Source organism: Aythya fuligula, chromosome 11, assembly GCF_009819795.1.
Source record: "Aythya fuligula isolate bAytFul2 chromosome 11, bAytFul2.pri, whole genome shotgun sequence".
NCBI classification, from domain to species: Eukaryota; Metazoa; Chordata; class Aves; order Anseriformes; family Anatidae; genus Aythya; species Aythya fuligula.
Window position 1 is genome coordinate 20957488 of NC_045569.1, and position 12583 is coordinate 20970070.

A 12583-nucleotide genomic window follows, 5' to 3' on the forward strand; every position below is an offset into this window, starting at 1 on the left:
CTATTGCATTTATTTCAAAATGCTGCTCTACCAACTATGACACTCCAGTCCTACTACTTTAGCCTACAGTAATCAATATTACAAAGCATTCATGAAAAATTTCTTGGGTCAGGGGATAAACAAAGTTAGTGTTCTGATGGAAAATTTGATTTTTGTGTCTTGTAAAAAGCAAAGGCACTACATCTTAAAGTTTATTTAAATAAAGTCTGTAACTTGGCCAGCCAAGTTACAGCGTATACCTAAATACCCTCCATCGAGCTTTGCAGCTGACTTTCTAAACACATTGCAATAAGTGTCGATCAGCTTAAGTTACAAATAAAATAGTCACTTTCTTAATTGAAGGAGTTATACAGCTACAATACTTATCCAAGCTCATTTGAACATAATTTATTTTCAACCACACCATGAGAGTTCAAGTTATAGGACAAACTGGAATTTCTAGGTATAGGCCTCATTTTAAGAAGTGGTCAATCAGACATTGAAATAATTTAACTACTATGTCATCATTTTGACAGTCAATTTGCATACCAATTTTAAAATGTTCTACATCCTTTATTAATCTCTTGAAAAAAGTGTCAGCTCTGAAACTTAGTAGCTCTATTTTACTGTTTTGGAAGAAAATATTTCATTTTTTAAAGTTGTTTCTTATATGAAGTAACTTTCTGGGGTTCTAATTGTAGCTGTATTATCACAATTACACAAATCTCATGAAGATTATCACTACCATAATCACAGCATTCCTACAAGCTGCAGCAGCCTTCAAGAACAACGGCACTAAACACGTCAGCAAACAAGTCCCTGTCTCATTCGAATGATCTGTAGTAAAGCAGCCTGGACATCTTCATCCATGTGACCCTAGAGCAAGCAAACACTTAGTTAAAAAGTAAAATAGGAAAAAGTCCCATAAAATGTCAGCCCTTCATAAGCTCATATTAGGAGATTCTTCAAAATTGCTCAGAAGTCTTAACTCATTGCTGTATTTTCATCATTTTCTAGATAAATCTGAAATGTTGTAGGAACCCTGTTACAGTTTTCTCATTTGAGAAAGAATGGTCTGCCTTTCTGGCCCAGTAGAGTCTTGTACAAAAATATGATTTGGGGAAAAAAAAAAAAAAAAACATACTGTTCGTGTTCTCTGGAAGCAACAGCTTGCTGCTGTAGCAGCGGTCCTTCTTTTGCACACTTAAGTATCTGAAGGCACAACACAAGTTAGTTGCTCAGCTCTTCACTCAGCGAGAGCCACTCAACAGGCCTGCATTAAGATTTCCAGCTCCTACTTGACTTCTCTCCCACATTACGTGGGATAACGCAGAATTAATATGCTCACATCAGACATTATATGTAGCAGGAACCTGCTTTGAGGATGATAATCACACTGTAGACAAATGGCCATAAGAACACAGAATGGTAAGACTACAGTGCTTTTTTTTTTTTTTACTTGTGCTTTTTTGAGGGATCAGTCCATTCTCTCAACTTCAAAATTAAAACTCACCTTCAAAACAGGTTACTAATTTAAAGAGCTAATTAACAGATACTACTTTCAAGTTTGACGTCTTCTAGCGTGACAGGTGGAAATGTTTTAAGAATCTCTACATCCAGATGACACAGTAAAAACAATCTGAACTTGGGACTATCATACCTGTACAGCACTAAGAAGATGTGTCCGATAAACTGAAACTACCTCTTGATGCTGCCTTTTAGCATCCTATAAAAGGAAGACAAGGAAAAGAAATGAAGTCATTAAATCAATACCTATTCTTCCCATTTCCAGCTTTGCTGCCTTGGTTCTGCACACTAGACAAAGAAAAATTTCAAGGTTAAAGTTAGCTATATCCCCTCCACTAATCAGGGAAAGTCACTTTTTCACCTTTTTTATTGGTTATTTGCAGCAGAGTAATTTTGCTGAAAGGCTGTCAGAGACAGGCTGACCTAGTGTACCAGCCCAGGTGCTAAAACAGAAAACCTGTTCACCAACAGCATTAGCCATCTGTTTAAAAAAAACAATTCAAGCATGCTTTGCCTTACAAGGGCCAACCTTGCAAATATTATTGAAGATGCATCCTATTTCTGAACAGATATACTAATACCTGACTTTGCTCACATACGTAGCTTTAATTATGAGCGCTACTTAAGTCACAGGAGCCAAAAATGTACGCATTTGTGCACAAAACCACAGCACTTAGCACAAAGTGTTCCCCTCCGCTGTTAGTGCTTAATGGTAAGTAATACACTTCACAACATTTGCAGACAAGAGAACAGACAATAACCAAATCCATTAAGAAAGGACCATCTTACTTTCTTTCAGAGTGAGAAAATAAGTGGTTCGTCTTTTTTGGGTAAGAAATATTAGCATGGAACTAGCACACAGAAATGGTCTTGGCATGAACTAGAGCAGCATCTTTCCATATCTCCTAAGCACAAGTTCTCTGTGCCCATTTCATCTGGAAGAGTTCCTAAATGTTGCAACTCTAGCATGCACAAAGAAGCAAACAGATTTACAGACAGAAGTGGTTAGAGAAAAAAACAAAAGCACATTTATGAATACTCTGCTGTTCCTCAAAGCCTACACCCACCGTGCTCTGCTGACCACATACTACAGAAGAATCACTGTAAGCAGCGTAATTGTGTGTCGGACAACACCTTGCAGAATTACTTACAGCTAGCTGTTGTTGCAGTGTTTTTACTTGGTTCTGAAGCATTTCAACCTGCTGGTTCTGCCTCTTGGAAGGAATCCCACTGGTGTACGTAAGCTGAGACAAGCCATTAAGAGCTTGTTTTAACCGCTCCACATCATTAAGCAGTTCTGTAATCTTTAAAAGAAGCACATTTAAAAAAAACTCATAAGGATGCCTCATTGAAAAAATGATATTAACTTAGAAAAAGTCTGGTGAAGAGTGGCAACCACTGAAGAGTTGCTGTCCTGGCATGCCATCATACTGGCTAAGAGATGGGGGGTGAGGGGAGAGACATCTTTTGTACAGAACAGACATTAACATGTATAACACGTGTATTAACACTTGGAAACCAAGACAGGAATACTTCTTGTATTTAAAAGACAACCGTAAACATTCAAGCCACCAAACTGATGGAAGAATGAGCTTATACCCCAAGAGTCTGGAACTCAGGTTGGTAGTTTTATCGGGTTGACCACAACATATGATACCAAAAGCTAACAAGGAATTAGAAAAGCTTAGCATAATGCTACCAAAACCAAGACTTCAGCTTTGCAGATTTGGGCCAGTCCTACATACCTAATGCCCCATACACCGTCATACATGAACAGCTACATAACTGCATCTGCAACCTAGCTCTTTGCCACTACATTAAAAGTGTTAGGACCGTTAACAATCTGACAGCCTACCTTGTTATCCTTGGCTTCCACCTGCTTTGCTGACTCCTGTATTCTCTTCTGCAAGTCAATAATTGTCATCAGTGATTTATCACACCTTTCTTTCTGGTCTTTAATTTCTTGCTCAATACTGCAACTCCGTAACTGAAGCAATTCCTTTTCATCCTTTAAAGAAAGCTCATTCTTTTTAGCTTGCAAAGCCTCTTCACATGCTTCCTCATACTTTTTATTTACACAAGACAAGTCTTCAGCTATGCTATTAATTTGGGCCTCCAGAGTACTTTTCATGGATTTGTATTCTGTCATGTCAATCACATCTTTGCTCTCCAGGTCTGTTAGAGCTTGTCGATTAAGCTGAATCTCAGCCTGCAACTTCTGGATTTCCTCATTTTTAACTTGGTTTTCACCCTCCTTTTCTTTTAAACTGTTTTTGGCTGTTTTGATTTCTTCTTCCAGCATTTCCTTCATTTGTGTATATTCTACCAAAGATATCGAAGATTGTTTTAGATCCAACAATTCCTGCTGTAGTTCTCCTACTTTTAGTGTCTCTTTGTCGTAACATTCCTTCTTACTTCTGAGGGCTTCCTTTAGATCCTCTATAGTGTGACCAAGCGCCTTCTTCAAGGCTTCAATTTGTTCCACTGAAAGGTGCTGACCCTCCAGAGGAGCCTGCAGAGGTGCGTTCTGCTTGGCACTCTCCTGCAGCTCACCTTTCTCATCTTTGTTGCCTGTGTATTTCTGCAGCAATTCCCTCAGTTGCTTATTCAGCTCCTCCATTTTGCTTGCAAACATTTTTTCCAATTCATGGGATTTCTCGGCAAGGATATAGTTCTGTTGCAAGTCATTTTGGATGGACAAAATGCCATTTTTGAGCTTTTCGTTCTCCTGTTTGTACTTCATGTTTTCCTCCTCGCTTTCTCTGCACTTCTGTGCCTGTTCCTGCAACTGCGCTTTTAATTCTTTCACTGTAGCTTCAAAGCTCTGTTCTCGGTCTTCAAAGGAGGCAACTGGGGCATATCTCGATTTAATGCATTCCTGAATTGTGTCAAGTTCCTTCTTCTGGGCTTCAATTTCTGCATGTAACTGTAAGATTTCTTCTTGACCCCTCTTATATTCAGCCATTATTGCAGCATTGTTTTCCTGAAGTTCCTGCATGCTTTTATTTAAAGTAGCCACTTTGGCTTCATGATCTTTTAAGCTTATATACTCCGTTTGTAATTGATTCTGTACAAGTTTCACCTGATTTTTCAAGGTTCCATTTTCTTCATTTACCCTCACAAATTCTCGCTTTATCTCTTCAGTTTTTTCCTTCAGATCTGACAGCTCCCTATGAGTCTCTTCTAGTGTGTTATTCAAAACTGTTTTAATCTCTTCATGTGTTGTAGCTAAAACGTACTGATCCCTGAGAGTCTCTCTTATGACTGTGTTTTCAGACACTAGTTTGCACATTTTTTCTTGTTCATCATCGTATTTTTTCTGAAGCTCAGCAAGCTGACGTTCAAGTTCAATACCACTAGATTTTAGAGCTTCCACTTCTTTTTTGTGCTGCTCTGGAGACAGGTACACAGCTTGGAAGTGGCTGATGTTCTCACTTAAGTTGTTCTTCTCCACCAGTAACTTTTCAGCTTCTGCTTTGCTTTCATTGTACTTTTTAGTTATTTCAAAAAGCTTTTTGGTCAGATCACCAACAGTCACATCACTTGTTTTTTTCAATTCTTCATGGATTTTTAAAGGCACATTCTGGCTTTTTATTTCAGTTTTTAACACTTGGATTTGTTGCTTAAGCATCTTGTTATCAACCTGAAAACTTTCAAGTTCCTTCTGCAGCGCTTGATTCTTCTGTGATAATTCAGAAATTGTTTTCCCAAGTTCCTTGCTTTTTTGCTCAAATCCACTCCTCATTTGCTCATGGTCTTCTGGCTTTATATGCTGAGCAAGTTTAGCTTTCTGAGTCTCAGATTCCTTCTTTAGAAGGCGAATCTCTGCCTGCAGTTTTTCATGCTCTCCTTCCATCTCTGCTAACTTCCTTGCTTTCTCATTTACTTCATTTGATAACAAACTCTTCATGTTTTCAAATTTCTCTGAAGTTACAGAGTGGGCTAACTTTGCTGCTGTTTCTTTGAGCTGTCCTTCTAACTCCATGACATTTTTTCCCTTTTTATCTCGCTCCATCTCCAACTTAACAAGTTCCTTCTGCAACCTTTTATTCTCTTCCACCAGCCTTCCTTCATCTCTCTTAAATTCTGCCACTAGCAATTCATTCTGCTTAATCTGGTTCCTTAGTTTACCCACTTCAGCAGAGGCTCCTTCATACTTTGTTTTCATTTCCTTCAACTGATCCTTCAGCTCCTCTGTTACCTTACTGTTTCCCGAAGCAGCTTCGTTAGTCAAGTGATCCTTCAGAGCAAGAAAGTGGGTCTGCATTTGCTTAACTTTGCCTTCCGAGTCAAACATTCTCTTCTGTACATCTTTTAAAGCATCTTCCAGTTGTTTTATCTGTCCGTCAGATTCTTCCTTGGTTCTTTCACATTCTGATGCCAACGCTTTACATTCAGATACCTTGTGAGACAGTTCTCTCTGCAATTTGTTTATTTCTTCTTTTGCTGCACCATAGCAGGTCCTCATGTTGTCAAGTTCTTTCTTTAAAGTTTCCTTCTCTGAACTGGATGATTGGTTAGGCAGGGACAGCTCCAGGGGTCTCAGCATAGACCTAGACTGAAGATAAATTGGCACAAAAGTAGATACACACTTTTTCCCAAGTCATGCACATGTGCATTGTCAAATTCATAACTACTTTATATCTATGCTGATATGAGCATAAAATTTTCAGAGCTTCTTTTTAAATACACTATTATATTCCTGCCCATACTATAAAATACATATTTCAGCTTTCAACAATAAAAATTGATTATAATTCTCGTTCTTTTTTCCCAGTCAGACACTACTGACATTAAAATGCAGCTACAGTACATTCATTATTTTCCCTCATTATTCATATTTAATCATACTTCTGCTCAAAGAAATTGAATTTAGTAAGAGTGCCCCCTCCCTCAAGCACATGAAAACAACATTAAAAAGGAATTGGAAGAGACTGAGTATGTCATGGTTAACAGGACCTCCTCTCAGAAATGACTGAAGAAAACAGCCATTTTATTCTCTGTCCAATAAAGGATATCTAAAAAAAAATAAGAAATTTTGCTGTTCTGATATGAGGTCTTCTCTGCCAACCATCACTTTGCTACCAGGCACTATGCTCATTACATGGCACAGACCTGCTCTGGGGAACTCAGTTGTGCTGCAAGTACTTACTACTTTCAGGTCACTTCCTGACACGATTAGCTTAAAGCCACTTATTGTGGACAGGGTTTGGGTCTTTGGCTGGGTGATTTTTGAAGGCTGCTAGCTATCAGCAAACAAAATTGGCAGGAAATTGTTAAGTTGGCTGGAAAATAAAGTCTTATGAATTGTAACTGAATTTAAAGCAGGAAAAAGTTATGGAGATGAAAAACCAGTTATACTTGGAAGTGTGACTGCTAACCCAGCAATGTGCTGATTCAGTTTAAAAATGCCCATTACAAGCCATGCAATACTGATATCCTCACAGTATTTAAAGCCATTTCACAAACATAACTCTAGAGGGCACCACCAGTTAAAAAAACATAGCAAGCCTAGTATATAAAATTTTGTTGTCAGAAACAGGTTAATATACATACATTTATGAGCATATTTAGCCTTCCCAAGCATAACTACCTTAGAACTTTGCTTAGAGAAAATATTTATTACCTGTGACTCCACAGCAAACACTTGACCTTGCTTAAGTAATAAATCTTCTTTTCCTGTATTTTCAAAGCAAATAGCATTTAGTCTGTTTAAAAATAACACAAATCACAAGAGCTATGTTTTTCCTTCCTCATTTTATTCTCTTCAAGGCAACTGTGCTATGTAGGTAGGATTTAAGTATTCAGAGTTAAATGTAAAAGACTTCAGTTTCTGGAAATGGAATTATTTCTAGCAGAAGTGTAGGCTGAGGTACTGCATTTAAAGTTGTGCTTCAACTTGCCTACAGCAAGCCCTCATGATGACCATAGCTTTCGTGTTCAGCAGAAGCAATTCACAGACTTGAGCCAGAGCACTGTTAATGAAGAACGGGAAGACTCTGGAGCAGAGACCTTGCTTAGCTTGTTTTTCATGCTCTTAGAAGACATACCAGAGTTACAACCCAGATTTCACGAGACCACAATCACTTGTGAGTAAGAGTGATCAATAATGCCCTAGAACTCAGGTACAAACACAACTGGGCCCAGCTGCCTGCCTTCTGAGGTCTACAGCGTGGAAAATCACATTATGTTTGTCTATAGTTAAAACAACAGGAAAAGGGAAAAAAAAACAAACACACACACTTTGTTTTCTAACACTGCATCATGCATAGCACATTTAAGAACTATACTTACTATTTCCAAAGTTACTTCCAGATGTCACAAAGTCAACCTAAAAGCAAACAGTGGGAAATACAAAAAAATAAAGCTTACATCAATTTTTTTCCATATTTAAGCTATGGATCAAAGAACAGAGAAAGCTTTTCAAATTAGATAACCCTTTCAACAATTCTAAGTTCTTTAAGTATTTATTACAGTAAATATCAAGCATCTTACTACATTTCAAATCAGTTAACGTACTTCATAATATTTGAGTTTAGCTTTCAGAGCTTCGATAGTTCTTAAGCTTTCTTCCTGCTGTTTTTCCTTGGTAGCTAGGATTTTCTTCAATTCATCTTTCTGAAAGAGAATAAAAAGTGCCAAATAGCCAAGGCCACAGGAATGACCAGATTCATAAAATCTCAAGCAACTTTAAAAAAGTAGTTTAGGGAGAACTTCAACCAAAATCAGCATTGAAAAAATCCTTGAATTCTTCACTTTAAAATTCTTCTACAAAGCTGCTCATCTACAAGGACAGTCTCAAAGAAAGAGTCAAGGGAACATGTACCAACACCATGAGAATAAACTAGATTGCACGTTTATTAGCCTTGCGTTGATGAAAGTCACTACTTAAACAGATACTTACAACATTAAGTCTGTTTTAGAGGTGAGATAGAAATTAGAATATATTAGTTGCAGTATTACAAATGCTATACAGCTGTATGAACTGAGAACATATTACTAGATATTTTGTTTAGCATTTATACATTGCTTTTCTCTATAGTTTTAAATACTATTTCTTAAATGCAATATACATTTCCCCTATTTCACAGTTCTCTTACACTTTAAGGCGATATAATCATACCTCAATTTCAAGATCATCTGCAAACATTTGCTCCTGCAAAAATAACAAAAATCCCCCCACAAATCATTTTTAAAATAATATTTTCAAGGGGCTTATACACAGTTCATTAGCTGATGAGTCTATCCCAGTTTCTAATACTACATGCTTCCGATACACTGTTCCCCTCACATTTACCACCTAACCTCTGCCAACAGGAAAAAAATAAGGATGTTTGTCAGAACAGTATCTCATGACATACATACTAAGCAAATAGAATACCTTTTCAGTTATCTAGACCTTATGCCATTGAGGAGGAAGAGTAGAGTTTTTCAGTTAAAAAATGCTGATTTTTGAGTGTGAATAGTAAACAGGAGGAATGGTTTGGTTGAGGGGAGGTGGTTTGTTCAGGGTGTGGGAGGGGGCTGGTATGAAATGGGAATTCAAATTTCAGAGAGTGATCCTATATTGAAAACGCTTTCCCCACCCACTTTTGCCAACTGAAGAGTTTTCACTCATTTTCCATTTAAACTAACAACTGGAAAATAAGCAGTGGCTGTAAGTACCTGTACACAACACCTACATTTAAATGGCAGATTGAGTTTACTTTCCAAATTACAATATACCAGAATACCTCATGGTTCCAATTACATTAAGTATAGCTATAAATGCTATTGCTCAACTTTATGAGGATCAGTGGATGAAGCTGTAATATCTCCTCACATGTTGAGTATTTCTACAGACTGCAGGCCATTGCAGAACAAAATGACAGCAACACATACAGAAATATTTACAGTAAAGCAGTGAATACCGAGTTTACCTCATTTAATTGTAGTTGTAGCCCACTAATTCTATCCAGCAACATCCTTTGCTCCTCTTGTACTTCTCTCATTCTATCCTTCAAATCTTGATTTTCTAACTCCAATTCCTTTAAAAAAAAAAAAAAAAAGGCAACAAAATAAAGCGATAAATACACTACACTCACATGAGGAAAGCTAATGAATTTACACCAACAATTTTAACAGCCATTAAAGACGCATCAAGCCTTGCCTAAGTCCCAGTGATACTGAGGCCTCACTTTAGGTCTCCATCATTCTTGAGTTTAGAAAAGCACATCTCAAAGTCTTCCAGATTTGTGTCTCTAATAGGCCATTCTGACATAAGTTTAAATAAAGGTTTTGGGAGTATTTGCAGGGTAAGATTACTTTCAGTGCTGACAGCACTAAAGAGGCTGCTTACCTACTGTCTGCTAACACGTAAAAGTAACTAGTACTAAAACAGTCCCTGAAACCCAACCACCACAGCCAAAGCTGTAATGAAAAAACCTCACTGGCATGAAGCGCAGCAACCTTTAAATGGACAAGTGTTCCAGCAACCCCAAGACTCACCCTGATAATGCATATGAATCCAACGCATGAGAACTATACTATGGGTCTTGGGCCTTCAATCAGTCCAGTGTTTACATCCAAACAAAGGCTGTGTAACCACTGCTAGATAACCACCTGAGGTAACCACTTTAGCTCAAAGCAGACAGGTTTCATTTAGAGATCCTTATTCTTTTAAGACAAAGGATTTCAAAATGAAAGTCTCAATTTCTCCATGGTTTGTTCCCCACAGCTTGAAGTTTTACTTACCTTTTTGAGAACTGTATTGACACAGTAAGATAACAAAAAAATGAATATCAGTTAATAGAACAATTATGACACAAGTTATTTTTAAGGAATACAAGCACATATCTCCTGAGAATGTTACACCTTTGTGTTTCGTGACACTGTGATCTTACTGCAGGTGAAAGCAGTAGACACAAGATTAAGAGATGGGAAGGGGTGACGTGAAGAGGCTCCCAAGTATTCATTATATAAATTTTTATTTTCTTGCAAAACTTTATAGCTTATCTGCATAATTGCCACTTTACATACTCACACAATTAAGTTTTAAGTAAACAGCAATATCTATGACCTTTCTTCGTGGAATTGCTAATGATTATTCACAATCACATCTTGTCTTTAATATGCCTGGTTCATTATGCACATGGGAATATGTAGTTGTAGAAATCCTTCTTGCTTACCTGAGCGTTATGTTCCTTCTGATACAGCCTGACATTCACCTCTTCCTGTGCATGCAGCCGATTCCACTTTTGTGACATATTAGACATCTGTTATTGCAACATTCAAAGCGTTAATTTTTATTCCTGTTGCAGCCTGACAACATCCATTTCTGGGGACAGTAGGCTGCTCTCACAACTCCCTTTTCAGCTTCCACTGGGGGGCAATACCACTGAGCGTTCAAACTTTGACAGACCGCTTCTCAATAAGTAGACCACCCACAACCTCGTCCAGACAGAAAACAGGATGCTTGTCAAAGCTCAAACCCCAAATATGCAAATAAAATATTTTTCATATAGAAATACAAACACCATCTAATTATAGATGGAATCTTCTCCATGCTACGTTTGAAGTCAACTCAAAAATACTGAATCAGTTCTGCATCCCTGTGCAGTATTAGCCACTCTCTCAACAGTACCAGCTGTGTGCTGAATTTTGGCAGTCGAGAGTGAACAGCTTACACCTCACCTCTTTCAGTTTCATACAACTGCAACATAGAGAGAGTACAAGTTTCCTAGGGATGGGAAACAAGCACAAATTTCCTAGGGACGTAGCTCACAAAAGACAGTTTTACTCATGAATCACCTTTACACGCCAGCAAACAAAGCTGATTATTTCACAGTACCAAAGATCAAAAAAAAAATAAGTCAGTAAGATTTACACCACAAATCTGCAACCTTTCTGCAACATACACCAAACATTTGAGTTAAGAACACCTTGAAAAACGTTGTTGGGTCAGTTAAAACACAACTCAATAAGACTTACCTTTTGTTCAGACTGCCCTTTCTTCATGGTATCTCTTCCTAAAAATAAAAAGCAACATGAAACAGGAAGGTTAAAAAAAAAAAATGCATTTCATTCAGATTCATGCAAGGCATACCTAGTTAATCTACTTATGTTTCTTTCTTGGAAGGACGTTTCAAGAAATAGTCGTTCTCTCCTTCCTTCCCACCCCGCACCCCATTAATCCAAAACAGGAAGCATTTCACAAGTACAAAGCTTCTCCCATAAATGAGGCTGAATCACTCCTATGATCAATACTGCAATACAAAAGATTCATCAACACTAATACCCTTTATCTCATGATGTCACAGCCTGCATTAACTTTAAGTTTTACTAAACACAAGCAACCAAAGAAGCATAACCCTTCTTTACCCTCCTATGCAGGGTGGGTATCACCTTTTGGTTTAAAGCACTACAGCCATCCCACAGCCACACAAAGACATAACTTGGGGAAGACACAACCCAAATGAAGGAGTAATAGCAAGCAGTAACAGCGTGTTCTTCATACCTTTGCCGGAATCCTCAATGGCAGCTTTTATTAAAGTCAAAATGTCAATATTGTCACCGATTCTGGCATAGTAAGCACAGTCATGACCAAGGCCATCGACCAAACTAACATCTGCACCATTTTTGAGCAAAACTTCTACCGCGTCCTTGCAGCCATATTCACAGCCTAACATTAGGGCAGTCCTGAGGATGGGGAGAAAGATTGCATTCAGAGACGCTGGGATCGTGTGCTTTCAAAGGAGCACTCACAGATATAAATCCTTTGTACACTTATCTCTGATCATGGAAAGCTGAGTGAAGGAACATTTCCTCTCTCAAGAGAGGAGACTACATTTTAAAAGTCATTTAGCCAACATTTAAATATTTGTCAAAAAGCAAAACAACACTAACAGCAGCACTTCCCTGAAGCCCAGCATAAGCCCGCTGCCTTTGAGAGCACCACCCAGCTGTTTAGAAATCTCATGCGATTTTTGGCTTACTCTATTTACATACAAACATCAATAGACACAACACACACAAGACAAAAATAAAGACAAAGTTTGAGTGAGTGCTTGGGAGCCCTGGCACTGCCTCCCAAACACAC

At 38.0% G+C, this 12583-nt stretch overlaps 1 protein-coding gene across 2 annotated transcripts in view; it reads right to left on the reverse strand.

The window, feature by feature from the left end:
- Positions 1 to 721: 721 nt before the first annotated feature.
- Positions 722 to 12583, reverse strand: part of UACA (uveal autoantigen with coiled-coil domains and ankyrin repeats) — a 28765-nt gene continuing 16903 nt past the window's right edge. For both annotated transcript variants that reach the window (XM_032194803.1, XM_032194804.1), the window contains exons 8-19: positions 12002 to 12183; positions 11476 to 11513; positions 10674 to 10760; positions 9426 to 9533; positions 8630 to 8662; positions 8026 to 8124; positions 7801 to 7837; positions 7133 to 7185; positions 3362 to 6064; positions 2658 to 2810; positions 1640 to 1705; positions 722 to 855 (exon numbers count right to left, since the gene is read on the reverse strand). In XM_032194803.1, the coding sequence (XP_032050694.1) occupies positions 784 to 855; positions 1640 to 1705; positions 2658 to 2810; positions 3362 to 6064; positions 7133 to 7185; positions 7801 to 7837; positions 8026 to 8124; positions 8630 to 8662; positions 9426 to 9533; positions 10674 to 10760; positions 11476 to 11513; positions 12002 to 12183 (3631 nt within the window). In that variant the 3' untranslated portion in view covers positions 722 to 783. The remainder of the gene's footprint in view (positions 856 to 1639; positions 1706 to 2657; positions 2811 to 3361; positions 6065 to 7132; positions 7186 to 7800; positions 7838 to 8025; positions 8125 to 8629; positions 8663 to 9425; positions 9534 to 10673; positions 10761 to 11475; positions 11514 to 12001; positions 12184 to 12583) is intronic.